The 26,165-nt window shown below is 35.5% G+C and overlaps 2 protein-coding genes across 5 annotated transcripts in view; one reads left to right on the forward strand and one right to left on the reverse strand.

Annotated features, from left to right (window-relative positions):
• Window positions 1-2,057: 2,057 nt before the first annotated feature.
• LOC109103468 (NACHT, LRR and PYD domains-containing protein 12-like) lies at window positions 2,058-14,221 on the reverse strand. Of its 2 annotated transcripts, none has more exons than XM_042739033.1 (10): window positions 14,088-14,221; window positions 10,893-11,096; window positions 10,244-10,360; window positions 8,073-10,043; window positions 7,787-7,951; window positions 4,965-5,138; window positions 3,979-4,152; window positions 3,717-3,890; window positions 3,587-3,633; window positions 2,058-3,514 (listed from the first exon to the last, which is right to left on the reverse strand). In XM_042739033.1, the coding sequence occupies exons 2-10, from the start codon at window positions 11,039-11,041 to the stop codon at window positions 2,922-2,924; spliced, it is 3,564 nt and encodes a 1,187-aa protein (XP_042594967.1). In that variant the 5' UTR covers window positions 11,042-11,096; window positions 14,088-14,221; the 3' UTR covers window positions 2,058-2,921. The 2 variants fall into 2 exon arrangements, with proteins under 2 accessions (XP_042594967.1, XP_042594966.1); XM_042739032.1 differs by having other exon boundaries at window positions 8,073-10,046.
• A 3,955-nt stretch (window positions 14,222-18,176) lies between these two features.
• LOC109062965 (mastermind-like protein 2) overlaps window positions 18,177-26,165 on the forward strand; it is a 62,490-nt gene continuing 54,501 nt past the window's right edge. Inside the window, exons 1-2 of one of the 3 annotated variants that reach the window (XM_042739034.1) lie at window positions 18,177-18,465; window positions 19,816-20,244. In XM_042739034.1, the coding sequence (XP_042594968.1) occupies window positions 19,843-20,244 (402 nt within the window). In that variant the 5' untranslated portion in view covers window positions 18,177-18,465; window positions 19,816-19,842. The other 2 variants (XM_042739036.1, XM_042739035.1) reach the window with 2 other exon arrangements.

Here is a 26,165-nt window from a genome sequence, read left to right on the forward strand (position 1 = left end):
CTGCTTTTTGCCTACTGTATACAGTAGTATGGAAGTATGCCATTTCGGACATAGCCATTGTGTTAGATGAGTAAATAGACAACACAAAATGTAGCTTTAGAAAAAAATATAATGATTCAACATAGCATAAATAATGATAATAGTTGTATTAATGGGTTTTAAACTGACTACTGAAATATGAAATTATTTTTAAAAACAATGAATTGACACTCAAAATATGAAACTTTAACCTCCAGTAGGTGGCAGTAAGTCACTCAACCAAATCATTCAAACTGAATATTTAAATCAGTCATTCATTCATTCAACCAACTCCTTCAAACTGATGATTTAAATAACATCATTGTAAATATTAATTTTTCCGTGGCCACAGAGGAGAATCAGAAGCCCCTTTCACACTGCACGTCAGACCCGGAAAATTGCCGGAACATTGCCGGGTCGACTTCTGTGTGAAAGCAAACACATCCCGGGATTGATTCTTACTTTATTGAACCCGGGTCGGGGACCATAGTAACATTGCTAATGCCATGTCGTAGTGATGACGCACGTTATCGCGTGACAAAAAAATATGTGCAACCTATAACAAAACACACATTATCTTAGACAAAAAAATTACGCGCAAAATAGGAGATCGTTCGCCGATGCGTAAATAGTTCTCACTTTCCGCGCTGCAAGCTGAAGCGGAGATAAGTTCGCCATAGCTTCAGTGAAAGTTAATAGTTGTATAGCGTTTTCGACTCCTACATATGACACGTTTTCGAAACCCTGAAATCACGTGTCAAAATATGGGAACTTTACGGGTTGTAGTGTGAAAGTCACTGCCTAAACTAATATTCCGGGTAATCACTGGCAGTGTGAAAGTGCAAAATCTAGTGACCCGGGTACAAATGCCGGGACACACACATTACCCGTGTATTTGCCGGAATCGCAGTGTGAAAGGGGCTAGAAAGTGTGGGTCACATTCAATAGACAGACACGAACACACCTTATTGTTTATATATTTCAACAAATGTCAACCAAAATTTAATCCTTGGGAGCTTGTGAATAGTTCTGTAGCATTTTGAAATGCTGGCTTGATATGTCACTGATATTTCTGTACTAAGACGGTGATGTTATTGTTCAGTTTTCTCTAAGAAAGATAAGTTATATTGAGTTATATTGCAATTCTCGATGCAGCATGAATGACATGCAATGGTGACATTTTTCACAATCATGACAGAACAATCAAAATACTGCCCTAAACTCAATAGTGGAAAGGCAGTGCAATCCTCACAGTATGGTGGATAAACAAAGCAGTTTCCCAGAAATTAATGTGCTGTGACATCAGCTTTACATTCTCTATATTGTAGCCTGGCCATATGTATCATTTATACAGGCCAGGATTTTTATATTGCCTAAAAAAAAAACATCCACAGTAGTTTGACCAATAACATGCAGATATTGTACATAATCGACCAATTGTGGTGCATCACGCATGAGAAGGTGAGAACGATCAAAGTGATGCAAATATGGACGTTTGTTCATTCATTCGACTTGAAGCTGTGCACTGCTTATTGTATGACACCAAAGTAGCGCGAGAGTGTTTTGAAAGCATAAGGAGCTGTCAGCTCTGCTCAGCTCTCTTTGTATGAAATAATGTCATACAAAGATAGATCTGCACAGTGCACACAGCCAAAACCTGGATATTTTAGGCAATATAGAAATCCTGGCAAGGGTGTGTCCCATAAAGATGGCCCGTATAGTCACCCTACTACATTGTGTCTTAAATTTCAGATAATATTAATTTCGAGTTAATTGAACTATTGTATAAAATCAATATCACATTTGCAATCGTGCAGATATTTGGGAAAAACAATACTCTTGCTGATATTGATATTGCTAAACTATATCAAATATAAACCCATATGCATTATTTTTTTTAATAATTATTCACGCCAATTTAAACGTAAAATTGACCATAAGTAGACATATTACTTTCATTAGGTGTTCCATATGAACACATTTAGATTACCAAAATGTTAATAAGAATAAATAAAATAAATCAGTTTGAGGACCAGCACGTTATTTACACAATCTATATTGTCAGCATTTCTACCCCATCACAATCAAACGATCATAGAACATTTACAAGCGTGTATGAAAGCTATTGACAACCTAAGCACAAGCTTCACTCTTCACCACAATGTAACCAAAAAACAAAACAAAACCCCCATCATTTTATGTTGTTTGGACTAATTTAAATGTTCAAAACAACTAAACATTAAAAACTTAAACTCTAACAGGCCTTTCCATTTTCATAAAAATGCAGAAAACTCACGCAACTCTACACGAAGGCACCAGTCTGAACAGCAACAACACTGGTTGGATCAACAAGAGTGAATTATGTTCACAGAATATGTCAAATGAAATTGGTGTGATCTCATTAAATTAGCATGAATGTTACTCAGTACATTTAACTTAATTTAAGTTCAAATAAATCAGTATAAATGCGTGGAAATATGTGTCATGATTTTATTAAGTTAGACCAACAAGCTATTTTTTTGAGTGTATATAGAGTTATTGTTACTAAACTTTGTGGATGTGTTCTAAGATGTGATGCGTTCTAAGAGTGATTCTACGTCCTGATTCTGACACACTAACATAACAGTTTGTTTCATAAAATTCTGACATTTCAGAATCCACACACAATATACAGGCACACAAATTCAAATACTATGATAAGAGTCCCATTTACATCAACAAGGAAATACGTGATGCCGATATAGTAAAAGCATATAAATAAATTCTGATTTCTTTCTTTAGGATATCAGTAGTTAAGGATAAAAGACTGGAGTTGTGGTTAAAATATTCACGAGTCCTTCTTATTCAGTCAAGTCAAGTCAAAAGTCATTTCAGGTCGTGTCTGGAATCGAGTCTCAAGTCTTTTAAAATGCAACTCGAGTGCGACTTGAGTCCAAGTCTCTAACTCGAGAGCCCATTTCTGGTGTAATCCAACACAGAGACAATGAGGAATCAGGAGAAACTTTAAAACCAGCATAGAGGGGTTCAGTGAATGTGGTGTTAAATGTGTGTAAATGTGTGAGTGTGTGTGTGTCAGAGACACTGTAGAATGACAGAGTGCCATCCAACACATCAACATACACTCCTACTCTATTAAAAAAAGGTGAAGGGGTAGAGATGTCAGTGAACTTATTATTGTGCCACACAGTAATTCCATCATCAGTGCAGATCAGACTCCAGGATTTCTCATTGTATCCAAACCAACAGTCACCACCTGCTTTCCTGCTGATTCCTTTATATGTCACTGATATTTCTGCATTATCTCTGCACCATTCAGCCTCCCAGTAGCACCGTCCAGTCAGACTCTCTCCACACAAAACATGAGGAACCTTTTCAAATCTCTCAGGATGATCAGGATATGGCTGATGGTCTTTCACACGTGTCACCTTTCTGTTGTCCTCAGCCAGGATGAGTTGAGTATTTGCTGTGTTTGGGTCCAGTGAGAGATCACAGGCATCTGAATATAAGAAGAAAGAAACATATATAACAACAAAATAGTCACTGAAGACCTGTGTGCCTGTACACGTACACTTTCGTAGTCCTGCTGTCATCATGAACTCTCCTCCATGATCCACACTAAAAACACCCAAACACACATTAATGTAGATATATATTATGCACACACAAGATTAATGTGTCAGTATTAGTATTTGACATACTTGAGTATCTGCAGTGAGCAGTTTGGATCCTCCATTTTGTGGTTGAGCAGCTGGACTCCTGATTGTCCTGGGTGATTGTAGCTCAGATCCAGCTCTCTCAGGTGTGAAGGGTTTGAACTAAGTGCTGAAGACAAATAAACACAGCCTTCTTCTGTCACCATACAGCCTGACAACCTAAAGACACACAGTCCGATCATTTACAGACAAACATCAACATCATGATCAACTGACTGAACATTATCTCTTGTATATTCTTAGACACCTTAGTATCTTCAACTGACAGTTTGGACTCTTCAGTCCATCAGAGAGTAGTTTCACTCCTGAATCCTGCAGGTCATTGTTGCTCAGATTCAGCTCTCTCAGGACATAGTTTGAGGATTGTAGAGCTGATGACACAATATCACAGGACTGACCAGTCAGATTACAGCATGGTAATCTAAATGAAACCAATAAAACACACAAATTAAAAATACTTTGAAACACAACAATAGCTCATATTACATGAATCTCATTTTTTAAATTCATTTAAACTTCCCATTTTCTTTCTAAGTGTGATTGGCCTTTGATAAACATATAATACTAATAAAATCAGATATTTTTATTTGAAAATAAAAAGGTTTTATTCTGCCTCTCTTCAGCGTACATTGTGATTGATCAATGGTGTCATCATGCGATCAAATGTGGTTCTATGCACTTTATTTTGCAACAAGGAAACTATTTATGCAGTAAATATATAGTTAACAATAAGTGCCATAAACCGTAAAACTTTGTGCACTACAATCAGTGTAATTACAACAATACATACAGATATTATGGTAACAAATACCAATTTGCAATATCAAGCAGCATAACGAGCAATTTTGAACAGCTAAAATAACGGAGTGGATGACACCAAGAGTCATCGCACATTCAAGTTACAACTGGCCATGCCACCATAATGTTAAAAATAAGTTTGTTTCTTATGTCACTCCACTCCAGTCTATTTCTTTTCACATAATAAATCATTATATACTCAAATCAATATATGTCATTTATTTGCTAAGTAGCAGTGTTATAAGAGGGACCATGTAGTCAGATTATCATTATTGCAATAGGAACCCATTCTGTGTGATAAAACCCTTTCAAACCAAGGTCCTGATCATCCTGTCAGTATTTATTTTGAGATCATGATTAGATGACTGTACATTGTCTTGCATATATCTCATGAAATCTCCCAAAAAGCTGAAAGACTCAATGTGAAAATCAAACCTCAATATCTTCAGCCGACAGTTTGAACTGTGCAGTCCATGAGATAAAATCTCCATTCCTGAATCCTGCAGGTTATTGTTACTCAGATCCAGCTCTCTCAGGACAGAGTTTGAGGACTGTAGAGCTGATGACGCAATTTCACAATGCTGACTAGTGAGATTACAGAACCGCAATCTATACAGGAAAATAAAAACAAAGTGATTACACAGATTAAAAAAAAAATCACCAATAAAAAAAACATCAATAAAGTAAACTATTCTTTCACCACATTTTCCTATGTTGCATCCCTATGTTGCTAAATTTCTTGAAAATATTTTTAAATTCACATCAGATTTACGTACGAAATCTCTTGCAGATAACTGCTAGCTAACAACAGCACACATGCATGTGTGATTGGAATCAACCAAGAGATCATCACTGCACCAGCATCTACATAGTTACTGCCTTTAAAAAAAACAACATGCAGCAGAAGATCAATGTTTCACTGCTCATCCTTGAGTTAACACACAACTCTTCAGCACAACGGTTATCCACAAAACTCAGACAAACAAAAATCCCAAGAGAACAAGAACATTAAACACTAACAGATTGCCCCCATATCATTATGTGCAAAAACACATAAAATAACACTTGATTTCAGCATTTTAATTTTACAGTAAACTACTGGCAGGTTTGCCAATATATGACTGTTTTTCTACAATTTGCTTGCTGTGAACTTAATTGATATTTTATTACTGTTTAAATACATAACAAGAAAACAACAACATAAAAACAAGAGAAAAACAACACAAAAAAAAGACAAACAACAAGAAAACTGTAATTAAGAAGACAACAAGAACAGAAAAACAAGAGAAACACAATGCCTACAACTGACTTCCAGCCACAACCTTAGATGAAATCTGAGACTGAAATAAAAGAAGACATTAATATTAAACCTTAACTGAAATAAAAGAAGACATTAAATCTCTAAAGATCTCAGCAGAGGATGATTAAACAACTCCACAAACAGCATTAACAGCTTCAATTATTACTAACTTTATTTCTGTAACTAACTTTTTTCTTTATTTCTACAAAAGACCTTATTGAGAATTACAGAGGTTTAGATGTTGATGTTTTAGTGAAAATAATAGTTTGGTTTGAAGTCAACATTTGTGGAGTTTGCTTTAGTTGGTTTCTTAACTTTTGTAGATGGGTACAAGAAGAGATGTGTTGTGAGATGACTTTGTAATGAACTGATTTCATGGGTGTCCACCCACTTCTTCCCTTACTCAAATCCTCCCCATATGTCCATCTCAAAACATGTGGCTCCCATACACATATTCTATATATTTTCTCTTTTTTTAAACAGATAACATGATGAACCAAAGAAAAGAAAGAAAAGGGATGTAGCCTACAGATAAATAACATGTCACTTATGCTTCCATATATCATGAACATAATTGTGACCCTGGACCACAAAACCAGTCATAAGGTTACATTTTTCGAAATTGAAATTTATAAATAATCTGAAAGCAGAACAAAGAATCTTTCCATCGAGAATCTGGAATCTGAGGGAGCAAAAAAACATCTAAATAGAGAGAAAATCGCCTTTAAATTTGTCCAAATTAAGTTCTTAGCAATGCATATTAATAATTAAAAATTAAGTTTTGATATATTTACAGTAGGTAATGTACAAAATATCTTCATGGAACATGATCTTTCCTTAATGTCCTAATGATTTCTGGCATAAAAGAAAAATCAATAATTTTGACCCATACAATGTATTTTTGGTATTTTGCTACAAATATACCCCAGCGACTTAAGACTGGTTTTGTAGTTCAGGGTCACATATATCATGAAAGTGCAAACCAGTGGAGCCTTATGAATCTGGATTCTCTTGCTTGGAATTGTCTGTGTTTTGTGGTGATGGTACAACAACATCCAATTTTTGAATTAAGCATCATGTGGCACTATACTATCAACAAGCACCATCCTTCGGATGAGACGTTAAACCAAGGTCCTGACTCTCTGTGGTCATTAAAATTCCCAGGATGTCTTTTGAAGAGAGTAGAGGTATGACCTCGGAATCCTGGCTAAATTTGCCCATTGGCCTCTGACCATCATGGCCTTCTAACAATCCCCATATCTGCTGATTGGCTTCATCACTCTGTCTCCTCTCCACCAATAAGCTGGTGTGTGGTGGACTGTTGCATGTGGATGCTGCACATTGGTGGTGGATAAGGAGATACCTCCTGACAATGTAAAGCACTTTGAGTGCCTAGAAAAGTGTTATATAAATGTAATGAATTATTATTATTACTGCTTACATATTATTGTAATGCAGTTTGTGCTGAATACAGTATAATAAGACATTAGCCATTAATAGGTTCATAAGAAACTGAAAAAAGCATAAATATCATGACATGTCAAAACTTCTCCACAGCCCAAAAACTTAATCAGACCAGAGGGGCTTAACTCTTAGTGGAGGGCCCTTTGGAATTGATTACAGGCTCAAGTCTTTTGGATATGACACAATTAGCTTTGCACACCTGCATTTGGGGATTTCCCACCACTATTCTCTGCAAAGCCTATGATAATATGATGTAGCCTAAATATTCTACACATGCTAATCCCTACTGGCTAATTCTGTTTCTCAAATGTATGTATGAATTTGATTTGAATAAGTAAACTGACTGATCTCATTGATGTCTGAGAAAAACACACATTATCAAGTTCATTGCAAAGGGCATCTAAACTTAAAAAAAAACCTCAAGTAATCTTCAGGATCTGTTGCCTTGACATCATCCCAAGAAAATGTTTAAATGCCTAATATTCTTACACACCTCAGTAACTCCAGTTGGCAGTTTGTACTCTTTAGTCCATGAGAAAGAAGATTCACTGAGTACTGAAGGTCATTGTAACTCAGGTCCAGCTCTCTCAAGACAGAGGATTGTAAAGATGATGACACAATTTCACAATGCTGACCAGTGAGATTACAGCCAGCAAGACTGAAAGAGAGTAAAACACACAAGAATAGAATACTTAACTGTCTACAACAATCTGCATCAGCTAGACAACAACAGAAATCTATTTCAATTTAGAAAGGACCATTAGACAACAAACACTCACAGAGCTTTTCTGCAGTTGCTCACAGCTGGAATCAGTCTTCTTTTACCCTCATCTGATGTGTTGTATTTCTTGAGGTCCAGCTCATCCAGCACCTCCTCTGACATCTGAAGCATGTAGGCGATTGTTGAGCAGTGAGCAGGAGAGAGATACTTCTCTGAGTGTTTGTCTGATTTAACAAACTCCTGAATCTCTCTGGACAGAGTCTGATCTTTCACTTCCAGCAGACAGAGGAACAGATTGATGGATCTTTCAGTGGACAGTCCATGTCCATCTTTGATCTTCTCTTTAATGTACTGTGTGGTTCTCCTGATGCTCTCTGAGCTCTTCTCTGTGTGTGTCAGTAGATCCTGTAAGAGTCTCTGATTGGACTCCAGTGAGACGCCCAGCAGGAATCGCAGGAACAGATCCAGCTGTCCATTTTTACTCTTGAGGGTTTTATCTACTGTTGATGTTAGTAGATCATACAAAGAGTCTTCATCAGACAAGTACTCAGCGTTAGAGTAATTTATATGGGCTAAATTAATACCGTCAACATCTGGGTCAGAGTCATATTCATGGTCATCTTTATATTTAGCACGCAGAAGTTGAAGTGGTTCCTTGTTCTTCATTAAATAGCAGGAAAACACATAGAATGCAGCGAGAAACTCCTGAACACTCAGATGAATGAAGCTGTAGACTTTCCTCTGATGAATCACAGATTCCTCCTTAAAGATCTCAGTGCAAATCCCAGAATACACTGAGGCGTCAGTGACATCTATGCTGTTCTCAACCAGGTCCTCCTCATAGAACATCACATTGCCCTTCATTAGCTGTTTGAAAGCCACTTCAGCAAGTTTTACAATCACTTCTCTGTTGGACTGCAGGAGTTTCTCTGGATTTCTCTCTTCATACTTCTGATTCCTCATGTTGATCTGAATCAGCAGAAAGTGGATGTACATTTCAGTCAGAGTTTGAGGGATTTCTGCACTCAGATCTTCTTTCAGGAGCTTCTGAAGCACAGTGGATGAGATCCAGCAGAAGACGGGGATGTGGCACATGATGTGGAGGCTTCTTGCTCTTCTGATGTGTGAGATGATTCTGCTGGCTTGATGCTGATCACTGATTCTCTTCCTGAAATATTCCTCCTTCTGAGGCTCACTGAATCCCTGGATTTCTGTCAGATGGTGGATGTATTTGGAGGGGATCTGATTGGCTGCTGCTGGTCTGGATGTGATCCAGATGAGAGCAGAGGGAAGCAGCTCTCCTTTCATGAGGTTTGACACCAACACACCCACTGATGAAGTCTCAATCACATCACAAACTTTCTGACTGTCTGAAAACATCAGTGTGATTTTGTTTTCATCCAGGCCATCAAAGATGAACACGACTTTACACTCCTCATAAATCTTTGAGTCGAGATGTTGAAGTTCAGGATGAAAGTCCAGCACAAGACTGTGAAGACTGTGTTGGTGATGTTGAATCAGGTTCAGCTCTCGAAATGGAAGCACAAACATGAAATCTACATCCTGATTGGCTTTTCCCTCGGCCCAGTCCAGAACAAACTTCTGCACAGAGATGGTTTTTCCAATTCCGGCAATGCCTTTAGTAAGAACAGTCTTGATCTGCTCATTCTCCTCACATCCTGGTTCAGGTGAGGCTTTAAAGATGTCATTGCAGTATATTGGAGTGTATTGTGAGAGTTGTGTTTTGTCTGTTTTCTCCATCTGTAAAACCTCATGTTCTTCATTCACTCCTTCACTCTCGTCTTTCATGATGTAGAGCTGTGTGTAGATCCTGTTCAGGAGGGTTTCATTCTCTTGCAGTTTGATTCCCTCAAATAATCTCTCGTACTTTTTCTTCATGCTAGTTTTGTGCTGGTCTTTTACTCTCTGCAGGTCTCCAGTTTCAGTTTCAGTGTTGTCTTGCCTGATGCAGGTCTGATAGATGGATGTAGAGGACGGCATGTATCTGATCAGCCTATGTATCTTCCCCCTGCTGAATAAACAGCAACAAAAAGGAGACAATGGCAGTGATTACAATGACTGTTGGACACCATCAGAAATATATCCATAACCAGATACAATTTTGAGTTGCATCCCTGTGAAGTGTGTTTTGTTGGTATTATTTGATTGAAATTTGTAAATCACTATTCTGAGATGCACAACAATAAATTAGTAAATGTTTATACTAACGGAGGGTCAGAGGTCACTGGTCCATCCCTCAGTTCAGGGGGATCCAACATGGATGAGTTACTCTTTACAGACACACCGCTGGGTTCTGGAGACTCTGATCTCTGTCTCTTTATCCTTCTGATATTAACAAAAGACAAATAAAATAGTATTTTAGACCTTTCCTGTTTTAAAAACCTGCCATTTGTCTGAAATGGGGTACTATCTATAACATAAATCTACTTTTGATTTACATTTGTATTTGTTCATTTTGAAAACAAAAAAAGTGTTTGATCCTAATGTTGCAGTAACATGAGCAGTGTTGTAACACAAAGTTCCAAGACTATTAAGAGAAGTACAGGCTAGAAATTAAATGAATAAATAATGCAATAAAGTATTTTTATTTATTTTTTTAATAAATTAAAGAGAGAGATCCATTAACAGGATTCAATCAATGATTTTTCTTAAAATATTTTCAAGAAACTCAGCAGTTTGGGGAGATGTGGGAAGATCTTTCCACCAGTGAAGAACAGCAACATTGAGGGTTCAGGAATGTGATTTTGTGTCTCTGTGTGATGGCACCATGAGATGCCGCTCACTCATCGCAGGCTTCTGGAATTGACTGCAAGTCACTTTAGATAAAAGCAGCTGTCTAAAATGGCCAGTGTCTTACCTGAAGTCAGAGACCACTGCATTACTGAGTTTAAGGGGATGTTTCATTGTGGACTGATCACACTTCACATGCACACAGCTGGATCCAGGAGATATACAACTCAATTTAGAGGCAGTGCCATCATCAACTTTTTCTTTATGGAGGCTCATTTTAGTGTCCTCCTGCTCTCATTTGCCAAACAGTGTGGGGGGACTCATTTCAGACCTGTTATGTGGAAACAATGAGTTAAATTCTATAGTAATGGCACAATACAGCTAAAACAAAGTAATTTTGCAGAATTTTTACCATCCTCATATTATAAAAACAGTATACAATATATTTAATTGTAATCTCAACTTTTTTTTTTTTATTATTATTATTATTATTTAGGAATACTTGGTATTTTTGTAAATGTCTATAGATTTGAACCTTGAAAAATTGTGAAAGGCACTGTCCATCAATATAATAATAATAATAATAATAATAATAATACATACATACATACAAACAGACTTAAACTCAATTGTGTAACAGCCAGTGATTTTAAATCACACCAGAAACACACATTGTAACAGATGTTGCAGACATGATAAAATGTTGGAACTTATGCCTCATTGCATAATTTTCTGTTGTGACACACACACACACACACACACACACACACACACACACACACACACACACACATATATATATATATATATATATCACAGACCTTGCGCATAGTATTCACATCATTTTTTCATGTTTTGTTATGTTGCACCATAATGGCAATGCAAAGATTTATTTTTCTGTCACAACTTTGTATACACCATATTAAAAAAGCAAAAAAAAACATCACACCCTTAACAAAATAAAAACACTAAAATAAGTACATTGCGTATTCACACCCTTAACTCAGTACTTAGCTGAAGCACCTTTATGGCCTCCAGTATTTTTTGGTTATGATGCAACAAGCTTTGTACATCAGCTTTTGGCAATTATCTGCTACTCTTTGCCTCACTTGTTCAACTCTCAAGATACAGTTTCAGCTTTTTGTTTAAAATGCTGTTTCTTTATTTCTTTATTTATGAAACTCACCCACATTCAAGTGTTTATAAAAAAGAATGCATGAAGCTAGAATAAAATGTTATTGTTTACAAGCAGATACCCTGTTCTTTCTTTTTGATGTTTTCTATGTTCAGATTTTCATATAACAAACTAACAAATTAATAAATAGGGACAAAGTAGTATAACGTATGATGTAAAGTTCACTTGCAGTATAAAACTACTTAACTAGTAGTTTACTGAGACTATATATAAGTGTACTACAAATGCTACAAGTATTTCATTAGTAAAATTTCAGTATACCTACAAGTTCACTTTTAGTATAGTTGCAGCACAAACTAAAAACATAGATGTAAACTAGTTGTGTACTCAAAGTTTACTACTATTAAACTTTAAGTATACTTAAAACTGTACTTTTATATGCTAGAAATTGAGCCAATTTAGTCCCAAGGAGTAATGAAATAGTACACTTACAAGTATACTACTAGTACACTGATATTTGTATACTTACTACATAAAGTTTTCTAGAAAATATACTTGAACTTTACTTAAGTATACTTAATAAAATAAACTTGAAGTATACTTCTTTTTGGGCTTCTTTTTTGAGCTCTACAGGCAGTTTTTTGACTCCAATGCTTGGTCTTTGCTCTAATATGCATTTTCAACTGTTAGACCTTTTATTAGTTTTGTTTATTAGTACCCTGTAGCACCCCTGTAGAACCAGTCCTGATCGGGTCGGTCGCACATGGTGCTACTAAAAAATTGTCAATCTCATGCAGTAATTTTCAGTCGCAATGTACTGTACATTCATTGCATTTATGTTTTTTACCAACATGTATTGTCAATAGTGTGTATATGTAGTTTTGTGCATATTTCAGATTCTGTTTGTGCTTGTGCAAGTGTTGTAGATTATGATAGGGGACACACTGTAATATGTACTGTATGTCTGCCTGCAGTTAAAAAGTTATCCGAAATAATCACATTTGTTTTATTATTCTAAAAATAATTTTAATGTCACATACATAATCTTTTTTTTTTTTATCGTTGGCCTGAGTAAATTGTAGGCTACCATTTTAGAATTGTGACTGGACAAGTAGTAATTTTAAATACTGTGAAATTACATAGGCTACATTGCCTACAAATGACATGAAATTTGACAGCATAACTGAACGTCTAAAAAACGTCAGTCAGTAAAACATCTTTTAAATAATGGCACTTAAATATTTGAACAAAAATTTTATTGCAAGAATTATAGCCAATGAATGAATGAAAATGCATATTCTTAAATATATATATATAGAGAGAGAGAGAGAGAGAGAAAGAGAGAGAGAGATGAGTAAGAAGATAGAGGGATTAAAAAATCTTAACAAAAATAAAATATTACATTTCAAAATGATAATTTATAGCACCTTTCTGCTATTGTTAAAAGCTAAATAACTGTTTTATTTTTTTTTATGTAGGGTTTTAAAGCTCAAGTTCAGTGCAATACAAAATAGAGCAAAACTGCATTTCAATTATTTTATTTCGAACATCATGAAGTCGAGTATTAATGCTATACTCAGATAGAAAATGATAAATGAAAGTGCCTGTTTATTCAACTTTTAATACATCAGTGTGACGAAGAATCTGGCAAGTTTAAAATAGCCCACATGAAAATTTGTGATCATTTTCATGTATTTTAAGAACACAATTTATCAGACTTTTAGTAGTTTAATACAGTGGGGTAATTTGCTTTTATTCAGCTCTGGTTTTGAACCCTCTGTGTCGAATTTAACGCACACCATTTATTATTGTGGCGCTCTGTATTTGTGCAACAGAATAAATCACTGCTTCATTAATATGCTTCTAATGTGATAATCATTAGTACAATAATGCGTCTCTGTGTCAAAATGACCTTCAGAGCCGATTTTGATCTAGAAATATTTGTATATAAATTTTTATAGCCTACGAATATTACGAATATTTCTCATAAAGTTTTTCAAAGATCGCGTATTCGCGGGATACCTAAAGCAATATATATAATCTTTAACGTTTCCGCCATTTTTGTTGGTTTGTACTGTCGAAAAATGATCTGTGCTTTAAATCCCATGTTAAGAAGAGCATAAACCTAAACACCAGCTCATTTTAATATCACAACATGGTCACACAAAGAATAAGTTCTGAACTTACCTCAAAATATGCGACAGTTTAAACACACAGTTAAGAGGCTTAAATGGCGTCTTTTACTTTCCTCCGTTTACTTTCGTTCTACCTGCTTAAGGTGTGTTGTTTTCTGTAATTCCCCTAATACGTAATACTAACTTACTCCCTCTAGTGGCGCAGAGCGTCATAACAGGTTTAACAGGACTGTGTTATGTGTTGTTTTGTGTTTCTGTTGTACCCGTTTAGAGTCGAGATTAATATATTAATGATAATTAAAACAATATTAATGTGTCAAACATCTCTCAGTTACAGAGAGAGCAACTAATGAAGCTGAAGAAAGAAAACAAACATATGAAAGACATATGAAATGGAGGAGGGCAGCCAGTGTGTTTGATGTCTGTCTGTCCACATGCTTTAATCACACACTAAATCACTGCATCATTTCAATGTTTTGTCAGATAGTGCAGCTCAACCAGGTCTCATCCCATTCGTCGATCTTTGTGATATCACAAATTCCAAAAAAAAAAAAAAAAAAAAAAAAAAAAAAAAACAACAAAATTGTAGTCCAAACAAGTCATTCGTTGCAGTTTTTGAAAAGTGATTTCTGTTACATAAAATATCTCTTTTTGGAGATATTGGACTTTGGGCTTTGTAACTTTGCAGATCTTTTTTTAATGCTCAAACAGCAACATTACAGACTAACTAAAGCTGAAAAAGTGAAAAAGCATAATAGCGCCCCTTTAAGCTTAGAATAAGCGCTTCATATTATTCACTGTACATACATAATTTGAAATGAAATTGTGACAAATGTACACTGTAAAAAATCCAACAAAATTTTACAATGTTGGAAGGGCAAAAACATTGAGCTAATTTTCTTGCTGCATGGGGCTTAGTTGAGAAGACATATATTAAGTCTACACAAATATATTTAAAAAAACTTTGAATGAAGGGTTATTTTTAAATCCAGTCAACATTCAGAATGTCAGTGTTTGACTAATCGAATAAAAACTAATCCAGCCAATCCTGAGATCATTCCGCACGTGCACGAGTCAAGTTCACCCCTCAGGTAAGTGCAACTAAATAAATGTTATTTTTTAGATTCAATTTATCGACAAAAAACATACAGCATATCTGACGTTTTTGAGTGGATATTTAGAAGTGTTTTATAAGTCGCATGTTGAAGAAAAATGAATATTTATGTTAAGTGTAGCCTATAAAGTTAATTGTCAGGTAAGTGCCACTGAATAAATACTTGTACTTAGACTGAATTTATCAAAACTTGTTTATTAAAAAGGTGTAAACGTATTATTTGAAACGTATATATTTATACACAAATGTAAAATATATATATAAAAAACATCGCCATCATGTAATGTTTCTTGTGTGACACCTTGGTAATGAGAAGCCTTTTTACAGGCCATCAGTTGGGACTAAACCAGCTAATAATAATTTCCACTGACAAGGGGCAGGATTGCTTTCTAATTACTGATATACTTCAGCTGGTGTCTTGGCTTTCCATGCCTTTTTGCACCTCCCTTTCTTTATGTGTTTAATACTTTTTCCCTGGGTCATTCCATTTTATTACACCTAACTTAATTTCTGAACTTATTTGATTTGTTTTCTTTGTAAGTATGGATTACTTGGGTTGTTACCGACATCTGGTGGAAACTTCATGTCAACAGCACCTTTAGAAGTATATTTACCGAGAAAAATGGTGACGTGTTCAATACTTATTTTACCCACTGTACATCAAACTTCAGGTACACATAGGCCCTCTGGTGGTCATAACAAATATGACACGTTCATGTTTATTTCTTTTTGCCACATTTTGTGTATTAATGGTGTGGAGATTTCAACAACATCACAATGTGCTCAGACTTATCCTACAAAAGACTGTCACTGGAACAGAACCTGTTCAATAAAATATATTATCTATCTATCCATCTATCTATCTATCTATCTATCTATCTATCTATATATACTATTATATCTATAATATATCTATATATATATATATATATATATATATATATATAGATCAATTTAAACTAACGCTTGATATTCTGAAATTTATGATAATTAAATTGAAGACATCTGAAGATAAAGCTGCTACTTAAATGAGAGACATATAAGAGAATCGACGTCAAGACACAACTGCACCTCAGACAGCTTGAGTTATTATCTTATTCTGGTAGAAAAATAACAAATATTAAGATAACCCAACTATGCAAATGGCAGTTTAAAGGGATACTTCACGCAGAGCTTAAAGTTCTGTCATCAGCTGGGACCATCAAATGTTTGGTTACACACAATCTTCAAAATATCCTCTTTTGTGTTCAACTGGAAAAAGAAAATCATACAGTTTTGGAACAACCTGAGGTGAGTGATTGATGACTGAATCGCATTTTTGGATGAACATTCCCTTTGGGATCCTATGTATAAAGCCAGCATATTCAATAACACAAAGTATTTCCTAAATTTTGATTTATAGTTAAATTTATGTTTTGGATGTGGTGTACATGGTGTTGGTTGGAAAAAAAATGTAGGAAGAAAGCCAAAAGAGATAATGATCATTAAATTATCTAAACCCACTAAAACTATTTTCATTATTATTCTTTATGTGTGATTCTTGTTTATTATGATAAAGGATTATTTTTCTCTTGCAGTATATTAATGGTTAAACTAATTCACAATTGGCCTAATAACTTAAATCCTGTAGGTTTTAAAAGATATATTTTCAGACTGGTCTGCATTAGCAGTCTAACAGCACTCATTAATGTCAAAATGTTTGAGATTAATTCAAAGTAGAATGCGCATATCCAAATATCACTTAAACAGGTGCTCGATTAGGAGACAGCTTAGCTGAAATGGAAAAAGACCAGCACAATAAAAAAAACACTCACAAAAAAAAAAAAAAGAAAAAAAAAAAAAGTAATGTGATGGTTTTCATCAGGCAAAAACACAGCAAATATCAACAGCTTTTATATCAACACAATGAACCATCAAACCCGATATGATTAACAAATCATTCTATAAACCAATAAATTATACATGAACCAAATACAAGATATTTAAATTAAAATTATATTTTTGTTTGCTGATCTGCTTGGTAACATGTAGGTCTTAAGGTTTTTTTTTTTTTTAATTTATTTTATGTATTTGTATGTTTGTATGCATTATTTGTTTATGTATAACTGGATTTCATTTTTTTTATAACTCATCCGTTTAAATTATATTAAGCCTTAAAGTTCTGAATAATTAAGGGCGTGACCACTTGAGTGACAGGTGTATTGCGGCTGCAGACACTGCTGTCGAGCTAGGTGGGCGTGGCTTTAGCAACCAGCTCCCGCCTTTTTGCCCATTTTCGATTATCCGGGAGTGACGCGCAGTGACGCACTGCCATCGTGCACACGATTTAGCCTACTATATTATCCTGCATGCCATGTGCGGGGCCCAGTACTATCCTAAAGATTATTGTTAAATTGTTTTGTTAGTTACTTGTTGGGGTTTAATAGGCCTAATTAATCTTTCATTACCTTTAACTATGTTTATGTTAATAATGAGTGAAAACAGAAAATAGACAGGTTTCCATTGTGGCAACTCACCAACATAGTGTGGCATGCCCTGCTATTAGATCAACACCTGTAAAATTAATGCTATAAATAAACTAATGTTTGGCTTTTTATTGTCAAGTAAGAATGAGTCTACAGAGTATCTATAATAGTTAGCCTATATCATATCTTTATAACTGGAATGAAACGAGCCGGTCTCTCCTAATAAAGTATGTGACATTCAACAACCAAGTGAACTCCACTCATACTGGTTTAGGCTGTTTTTTCAAGTTCAAACCCTGTATGTTGTCCAGTCGAGCTGCTTTCATGTACAGGAGCATCTCAATAAATTGGAATGCCATGGAATTGGTGGGTTTTTGTTAAATGTAAGCCAAAATCATCACAATTAAAAGAACCAAAGACTTAAACTACTCCAGTCTGTGTGCACTGAATTTATTTAAGACATGAGTTTCACAAATTGAATTGAATTACTGAAATGAACTTTTCCACGACATTCTAATTTATTGAGATGTACCTGTAGTTCACTTCTGGCACCACTAGAGCCTGCAAAACGTCAGCTCACCAATCTCAGGACCGCTTTCCAGCACGAGGGAACGGCTCACACAATGAGAGTCTGTCTGTAGTCAGCCTGCGGTGAGCCAGCCTCTCCGGACTAACCTCGTACGAGCTCGGACTGCTGACAGTCACCGCGCGGGTAACGCCAGTCCAGGCGCGCTGCAACGACACTTCACTTTGTTTGGGAATCACCACAAGGAAGCTTCTAAAATGACAAGGATGGGAAGTGCTCGTACACAGCCTGAACTCTCTGGAAGTTTGCGGATTTCTGCCTTCAAGTAAATGGATTATAATTGCGTTTATTATTTGTCAGCTGACAGGACCGCTTGGTGTAGGGTATGATCGGCTAATAACCGCGTGCATTAGCGATCTTGCTTTTTTTCCCCTTGCTGCATGGCCTGTGTTCTGCCTTCTGATAGCACACCGTGGATTTGTTACACCTTGCATGGAGTTGAATGAGCGCACGCTGCGATTTTGGCAAGACACCCCAGTGCACTGGAAAGTAATAATGCATACTGTTGTAATAATCTTGCGATATACTGCAATTTTTGAGTGCCTATGCTGGCATAGACACTCGAAAATTAAGTTGTGGATCTGGGAAGCACATTTTAATTTCATAATGGATGCTATCGAACATACCTTTTGAGAACGGGCTGTAAAAGTAATAGAAACGTTCATAATTTCGCGTTCTTCTATTGAGTTTGTACAAGTCACTCAAGTGTATTTTTTTTTAAAACGCTTGCCAAACATTCCATTTTGCTGTAAGAACGTCAACATGTTTACGTAATGTAAAAAGAACCATTTTTAGCGCACAGTTCCCAAAATCGTTTTATTAACTGCGCATTAAACTAATTAACAATGACACAGTTTTTCTTTTCCCCTCAACCGTACACTAAACTTCATTTGTAACAGCTTTTAAAAATCGTTTCTTTTTGTACCGGGACGCACTTTTAAGGGAGACTTTGTTACAGCATGTTTAAGTAACAATTCAAACAGCGTTGAGCTCGGAATGCGCTCTCTTGTGCCAACTTTAATCAAACCCAAGCATTATAGAGGGACGTTAAATTGATGTTATTTAAAACCGTGTGGTCTTAACAGTGCCTTGCTAACATTTTGGATATAGCCTAAGCATCTAGGATCTATATCCAAGATTTCATCAAGGCAAGCATGTAATATTGCTTTAGATGGATTGCTAAATATACCAGATCAACTGCTTACAAAAGTTTAGTGAAAGGATAATCATTTTTAGAAAAACATGCTCAACCAAATGCTTAATGTCCATTGATGGTATAAGTGCACTTTCAGTTCTGCATTAATATCACTGATTTGCACAGAAACTTATAATTGTATTTATATATAAAACAATTTATATGCAATTAAAAACATATTCTTATGAAAGATGAGGCATTTATCAAGCTATCACGGCACTATTCCTGATAGCAGTTACGGTATTTTTCCATAATCTGTGGTTTCCAGGGTAAATTTTTGAGCAAATTTGATTTATTCTGTTATAAAATAAGTGAAAAAAAGAGTTAGTACTGTAAAAAAAAACTTTTTTTGATTTATTGCCCAAATAAATTGAACAAATGAATAATTTCCCCTTGTTTTTCTGGGTGTGACCATTAAAGGGTTAACGGAGAGGGGAACTGAAGGTCATGGGAGAGGCGGCTCCGACCCAGGCCACCCCAAGTGGTTTTGCACCCATGTTGGGCGTCGGGATGGGAGGATCAGTCACACCAATCGCCACTTCAAGAGGATCAGCCGTTCCTCAGCTCCACAGCGCCATAGTGGAGCGCTTGCGTGCCAGAATTGAGCTGTGTCGGCGCCATCACTCCACCTGCGAGGACCGCTATGTGCGCGGTCAGGCGGAAACTTCGGACCGGGAACACGAGAGCACACTCCATCTCTTAAGCATTGTCCATCAGGGCCCGGGGAACAGGAAGAACAAGGCCAATAAATCGGCCTCTCAGCAGCCTCCTCAATACAGCAGAGTGAATGGGGAACATAAAGCCCACAGTTCATCGGAGACAGAATCCAAAATTTCTTCACAAATAGCAGTAAGTTTTAAGGGTTGTATTAACTATGCCCACATAATAAATCTTATAATCTGTGTAATGCACGTCAGACCAGTTCCCCAGAGAATGACATTAACACACTGATATGATGTGATTGCTGTGGGTGTGTGAGGGAGAGATGAGGGCGTCTGTTTAATTAAAAAGGGCCCTGCAGGCAGGCACATGATTCTTTAAAGGTCTTTTAAAAATATAGCAAAACAAAATATTACTTTAAAAGATGTGGTGATTCAGTGACATTTGATTTTTCAACAATGCAGATGTCCATTATCCAGTACGGTCCCTCCATGTTCACTCATAAGTCACACTGGAAAATTATAGAATGCCATTGCATTAGATAAAATATCAAACCACATGGAATTTAATTTAAAGAAAGATAGAATACAGACACGTTTCAAGCAAAACATTTCACAAAAAGTTTGCATGGCTTTAAACATTAATTTGTTGCATATGCTACATAGTGTAATTTATGGGTGAATTATTCCTTTAAAAATAAATATCAATATCAATAGATAGCAAAATATCACACTGTTTAAAAGAGTTTGTTTCTTCATGGGAACATATTTAGAGAAATGTAGCCTTACATCACTTTTTCACCAATGGATGCTCTGCAGTGAATGGGTGCCGTTAGAATGAGAGTCCAAACAGCTGATAAAAACATCACGAAAATCCACAAGTAGGCCTAATCCACACTACTCCAGTCGATTAATCTAATTAATTATCAAGCAATTAACATCTTGTAAAGACAAATGCTGCATGTTTGTAATAAACAAATACATCAATCCATTGCTGACAGCTAAAATGTATGTCCTTTATCCATAATATTGCTTTCTCCAGTGAAAAAGTCTTTTCACCTAAATCAGAAGACAGATCAATCCAGATCATAGATCAAGCACTGTTTACAAGCAATAATAGTACAAAACAGTTCTAATTTAACAAATATGTGGGTTGAACAGGGGATGACTTTCCCTGGAGGAAGTGTTTTATGGATTATGGACTTGAATTTTGACTAGAAGCGACAGTTTTAAGTTAAAATGCCTTAATGATGGATTTGTTTCTTACAAACACGCAGCTGGACTGGAGTGCTGTGGATTACTTGTAGATTATCGTGATTTTTTTTATCAGCTGTTTGGACTCTCATTCTGATGGCACATCCAATGGTGAGGAAGTGATGCAATGCAACATTTCTCCAAATCTGATGAACAGGGCTTTAGACTAACTTGTTGCACTGGTGCGCCTAACATTTTTTTCAAATTTTCAACCACATTGCATTTAACACCGCACTTTTACAAGTTCTCTTTTTTTTAAATCGCTGTCCATATAGGCAATATTGACTTATAAATGATTAACTAACAATCTGGTCAACATAAAGTTCTTTATTTGAAGCACAATTCTACAAGAAAGGTAACTTACTGAAAAAGTGCTGGTGCTTAAAGTGCTTCACTGAGATGAAATTTAAACTTAAAACATCTCAAGATAAATGAAATAAAAAGAAAATCTAAATTAAGTGTTTTAAGGGCTTCAAACTGAACATCTCATGGCTCAGTGTCTTATGGACTATCCTCCATTGCAGTCACATGCACCTTGGATGGCAAACTCCTGTAGTTTGTTCTTCTTGATCTTTGGCCTCGGCTAAACCAGAAGCCCACACTCTCTCTAGCAGCAAAATCTTCCAGACTTGGCCCCTCTACACTGATTCTGATCAGATCTTCACTGTGTCTGAATGAAGGGATGCTCTAGTGTCTGATCTGAACAGCTAAACAGTCCCTAAACAGCTTATACTATCTAACTACTGTATCTAACTGTCTTAGCTATTAAAATAGTTCAGTTTTGTATGTTATAGCAAAGTGATATTTTGTTTCGTTTCATTTTTTTTTTTTTTATTAAGTTAATTTAGAAAAACGTTTGGAGTATTTTTTGTTTGTTAAATATAAGTTGTAGTTTTTTTTTTTTAAAGTAACGGCCAAGTGGCCAGTGTTAGACAGTGAGCCTATGTTTGATCAATTTAGCCTTCTCAAAACATCATGACTCACCTAAAATAAAATCTATAGATATAAAACAGTTCTAGCATATAACAATGTTTAAACGTTAGACCCAGATAAATGTGCGCTATATCCAATAGTTTGTGTGGAGACGCTTCAGGACATGGAGACACCAGTGTGATAACTTGCATTTTTTTCAGTAGATACGCCGTCATTTACGCACATAAAGGTAAGAGTAATACATCATTCGCGACTGCAATAGGGCTTTTATTTGTGTGCACTCACAATATCAACAAAACGTTGTGCTTTTATAAAATAAAGAAAACAAACACGATGCGCTTTCTGCGACTCATCTTTAACAGTACAAAAATGAACCGAAACTCAGTGAAAACATGCCTCACAGACATGATAAATATATCTATAGAAAGCTTTAAATGATTACTTAATGAAATAAAACAAATCAAAAACAAAAACTCTTTCATTATAATCCTAATCCGTAAAGATGCACTTCTCTCTAAAGGCGCGTCTAATGAGATGGCGAGTCAGGATCAGCAACTTCATCCTTCGCATTTATGGTAATTACTTTTGCCGGTGCTTTGCGGCAAGCTTGAGCCTGTTGCGTGTATTTGAACGGAGAACTGTTCAGCTGCGCTGCTGCTTGGAGACACTAAACACCGTCGAGCCGCTCTTGACAGTCGTGGTAGTACGGTTTCGCTCCCAGCCCACGTCTGAACTATGACGTGAAAATTATCCCGAAGCCCGGCTCGAGGGGCATAAAAAAGTCGGGGTCCGTCGGGCTCGGGCTGGAATGCATGGCTCTAGTGTCTGTTGTTGAACCACATGGAGACTTTCAGAGTCGCGGAGACTTTTTTTTTCCCTCGAATGGCTGGTCGCACCATTGAGAAATTAGGTCACATGTGCGACCAAATTGGTCGCACTCTAGAGCCCTGATGAAGAAACAAACTCATCTACTTCTTGGATGGCCTGAGTGTGAGTACATTTTCAGCAAATTTTCACTTTTGGATGAACAATTCCTTTTCCTAATTGTTGCTTGAGTTTCCAAATATTTTATGGCACCATTTTATACAAGTGAATGCATATTTTCATAATTATTGAAAAGATTTCTTAGTATAGAAATAAAACCGTAACCTCAACTTCTGTAACCGAGGGAAACACCTGCGGTCGACAGGTCATTTGTGGTTCTTTGTTCTCCATCCTTATATTTGCCTCTTGGGATTTCACTGTTTGACACCACTTGAGGTTGATGCATCTATTTAGTATCTCTGCTCATAGACACTGATGAGTGCTTTACTATAATTCTGAAACCCTCTTTTAAAAGAACACATTTTGCAGGCATTTAGTTAAAAAGCATGTTAGAGAATAAAAGCAAAGAAGCACAACAGACCTAGTTTATGACTAGTTTATCGTAGAGATATTCTTGCAAAATGGAAAATCATAAGTAAGGCATCAGGTTTTCCTTTCAGCTTTGCCAATTTTGAAAGTGTACACCAATATCTATCCAACAAAACAAAGGCACAAGCAGAAATTGCTGGATGATGAAATCTCGCAAACACTGTGTGAATGGCCTTGTGTTTTGTTCCATACCATGTATTGTCATGCTCTATTATCAAAGGTTTGATGAATTGCTTTCAAAGCACCTTCTTGAATGATGGCTTTCCCATAAAGCCAATTGAAGCGTGCAGTCTGCGTATAAATGTTTAGAGCTATTCAATACATGTCCTGGTTTTGTTTACTCAGATTACAACAAGGACTTAACTTCAATTAAAAATAAAATTTTACTTTTAAATATTAATATTAATGAAATAAAATGCCACTTAAGTTCACTTAAACAGACATTTTTGACAATGTTTCTAAACACACTTAAATGCACTTTTTAAAAAGTGCAGTGCAATAATATAAAATTATAAGTTTTACTTTGTAATTTTAAATAATTATGTTAATAATCTTTTGTCATGCTTTGAAGAATTACACTTATTTCGATGTTAACTAACATACTAATGCCACTAAACCACTTATTTTATTCAATATTACATTTAATGTATTCTACTAAATTGCAGCTTCACCATTACAAATGTGAACAAAAATTATAAATATATTTATAATCTTAATATTTTTGTTCACTATAAATGCCTGTCATTACATTTGGCAGTACACCTTCTTTATTACATACTGTTTAAAGATGTACTTAAATCCTATCTGAATAAAAAGCACTGACTTTAGCTAATTTAATTTGATATGAATTTAAACAATAATACATTTGAATTTAAATTAGGGCTGTCAAATGATTAATCACGATTAATCACATCCAAAATAAAAGTTTTGTTTACATAATATATGTGTGTATACTGTGTATATTTATTATGTATATATAAATACACACACATGCATGTATATATTTAAGAAGAATATGTTATGTTTATATATAAAATATAAGAATATAAATATATAAATTGTATATACATGTAAATATTTTCTAAATATATAATTTATGTGTGTGTATTTATATATACATAATAAATATACCCTGTACACATACATATATTATGTAAACAAAACTTTTATTTTGGATGTGATTAATCGTGATTAATCATTTGACAGCCCTAATTTAAATGCAGTTAAGTGTCTGGGAACATTCAGTTCTGTTTCCACTCAAGTATATTCTTTGCTGAAATCTATGTCGTTCCAAACCTGATTTGACTTTCTTTCTTTCGTTGGAACACTTGAATTTACTTTTTTGTTTTGACTGTGAATTTTGGGCAAAAACATTTGAAAATTCTTCAGAATATCTTATGTTTTTCACAGAAGTGAAATGTGAGTTTAGAAAAATAAAGGTTCTTCACAGCGATGCCGTAGAAGAACCATTTTTTTGTTCCACAAAGAACCATTCAGTCAGAGGTTCTGAACCATCTCTTTCTTACCTTTAATCTGAAGAACCTTCTTTTGCCAGAATCAGAATCAGATGTTAAAGGTTCTTTATGGAACCATTTAGACAAAAAGGGTCTTCTATGGCATCGTGAAGCACCTTTATTTTTAATAGTGCATGGTGAGTAAAAAGACTAGGGTTGCAACGATGCCATTTTTTCAGAACCGATCCGATCCCGAAAATTCTGAGTACCGAAGTATCTGTCAAAACCGATCCAATCCAATACCATTGCAGTTTTTAAAAAAAATAAATTTAGAATTCTCTGTGTTGACCTGATCGTCACTCTTTTGTGTGTTAAACACAATCTACTACATATAGACAACTTCATTTTAATGAAAAATAACAAGTTAAAAAAGATATAATTATATTCCATGACACAAATGCTATTATAAACTAGGTTAGTGGATAATTCAGCAGCAAAAGATACTCTAGAAAAATCTTGGGGGCACAATAAATTTATAAAATCTAGTGAAATATTTTATTTACAAATAAAAGTGCATAAGTCTAAAATCTGGTAAAATGTTACACATTGCTCTTTGTATTGTTGTAAATTACTTTCATGAAAAAACAAGTAAATACATTTATATAGAGATATAACATAACTGGACATAATTAAGCATGACGGGCAGGCATTACAAATAATAGGTGGAAGAAGGAAATGTCAAAGTGTTTCCTGGTGTTTCTTTGCTATAGTGCTTTAGGAGTGGAAGCTGAAGGTGGCCCAGGCTTCGATTCACTCCACCTGAATGTGAAACAATAAGTCCGGCTCCTTGGAGGCCACTTTAAGCCCAGCAAATCTGTCTGAGCCTTACTTTGGGAATATGAATGGGTCCCTGGACAGTTTGTCCCATGGTCGATGTTCATGTTGACATGAAATAAACTGATCCTACATGAGCACACTCACAATTTGGCAGAAAGCCTAAGCAATTGGTTAGAAAGTCAAGGACAGATACAATTTATTTGTCTGTCAGCATAAAGTG

Source organism: Cyprinus carpio, chromosome B15, assembly GCF_018340385.1.
Source record: "Cyprinus carpio isolate SPL01 chromosome B15, ASM1834038v1, whole genome shotgun sequence".
NCBI classification, from domain to species: domain Eukaryota; kingdom Metazoa; phylum Chordata; class Actinopteri; order Cypriniformes; family Cyprinidae; genus Cyprinus; species Cyprinus carpio.

What these genes read in the sequence shown, in the direction of transcription:
- LOC109103468 (XM_042739032.1), bottom strand. Translation starts at nt 11,041, where the DNA reads ATGAGCCTCCATAAAGAAAAAGTTGATGATGGCACTGCCTCTAAATTG. An exon ending in TGTCAGTTGAAGATACTAAG is followed by an intron (nt 3,891 to 3,978) that starts GTGTCTAAGAAT and finishes GTGTGTCTTTAG; the next exon opens with GTTGTCAGGCTGTATGGTGA. An exon ending in GACAGCAGGACTACGAAAGT is followed by an intron (nt 3,515 to 3,586) that starts GTACGTGTACAG and finishes TCTTATATTCAG; the next exon opens with ATGCCTGTGATCTCTCACTG.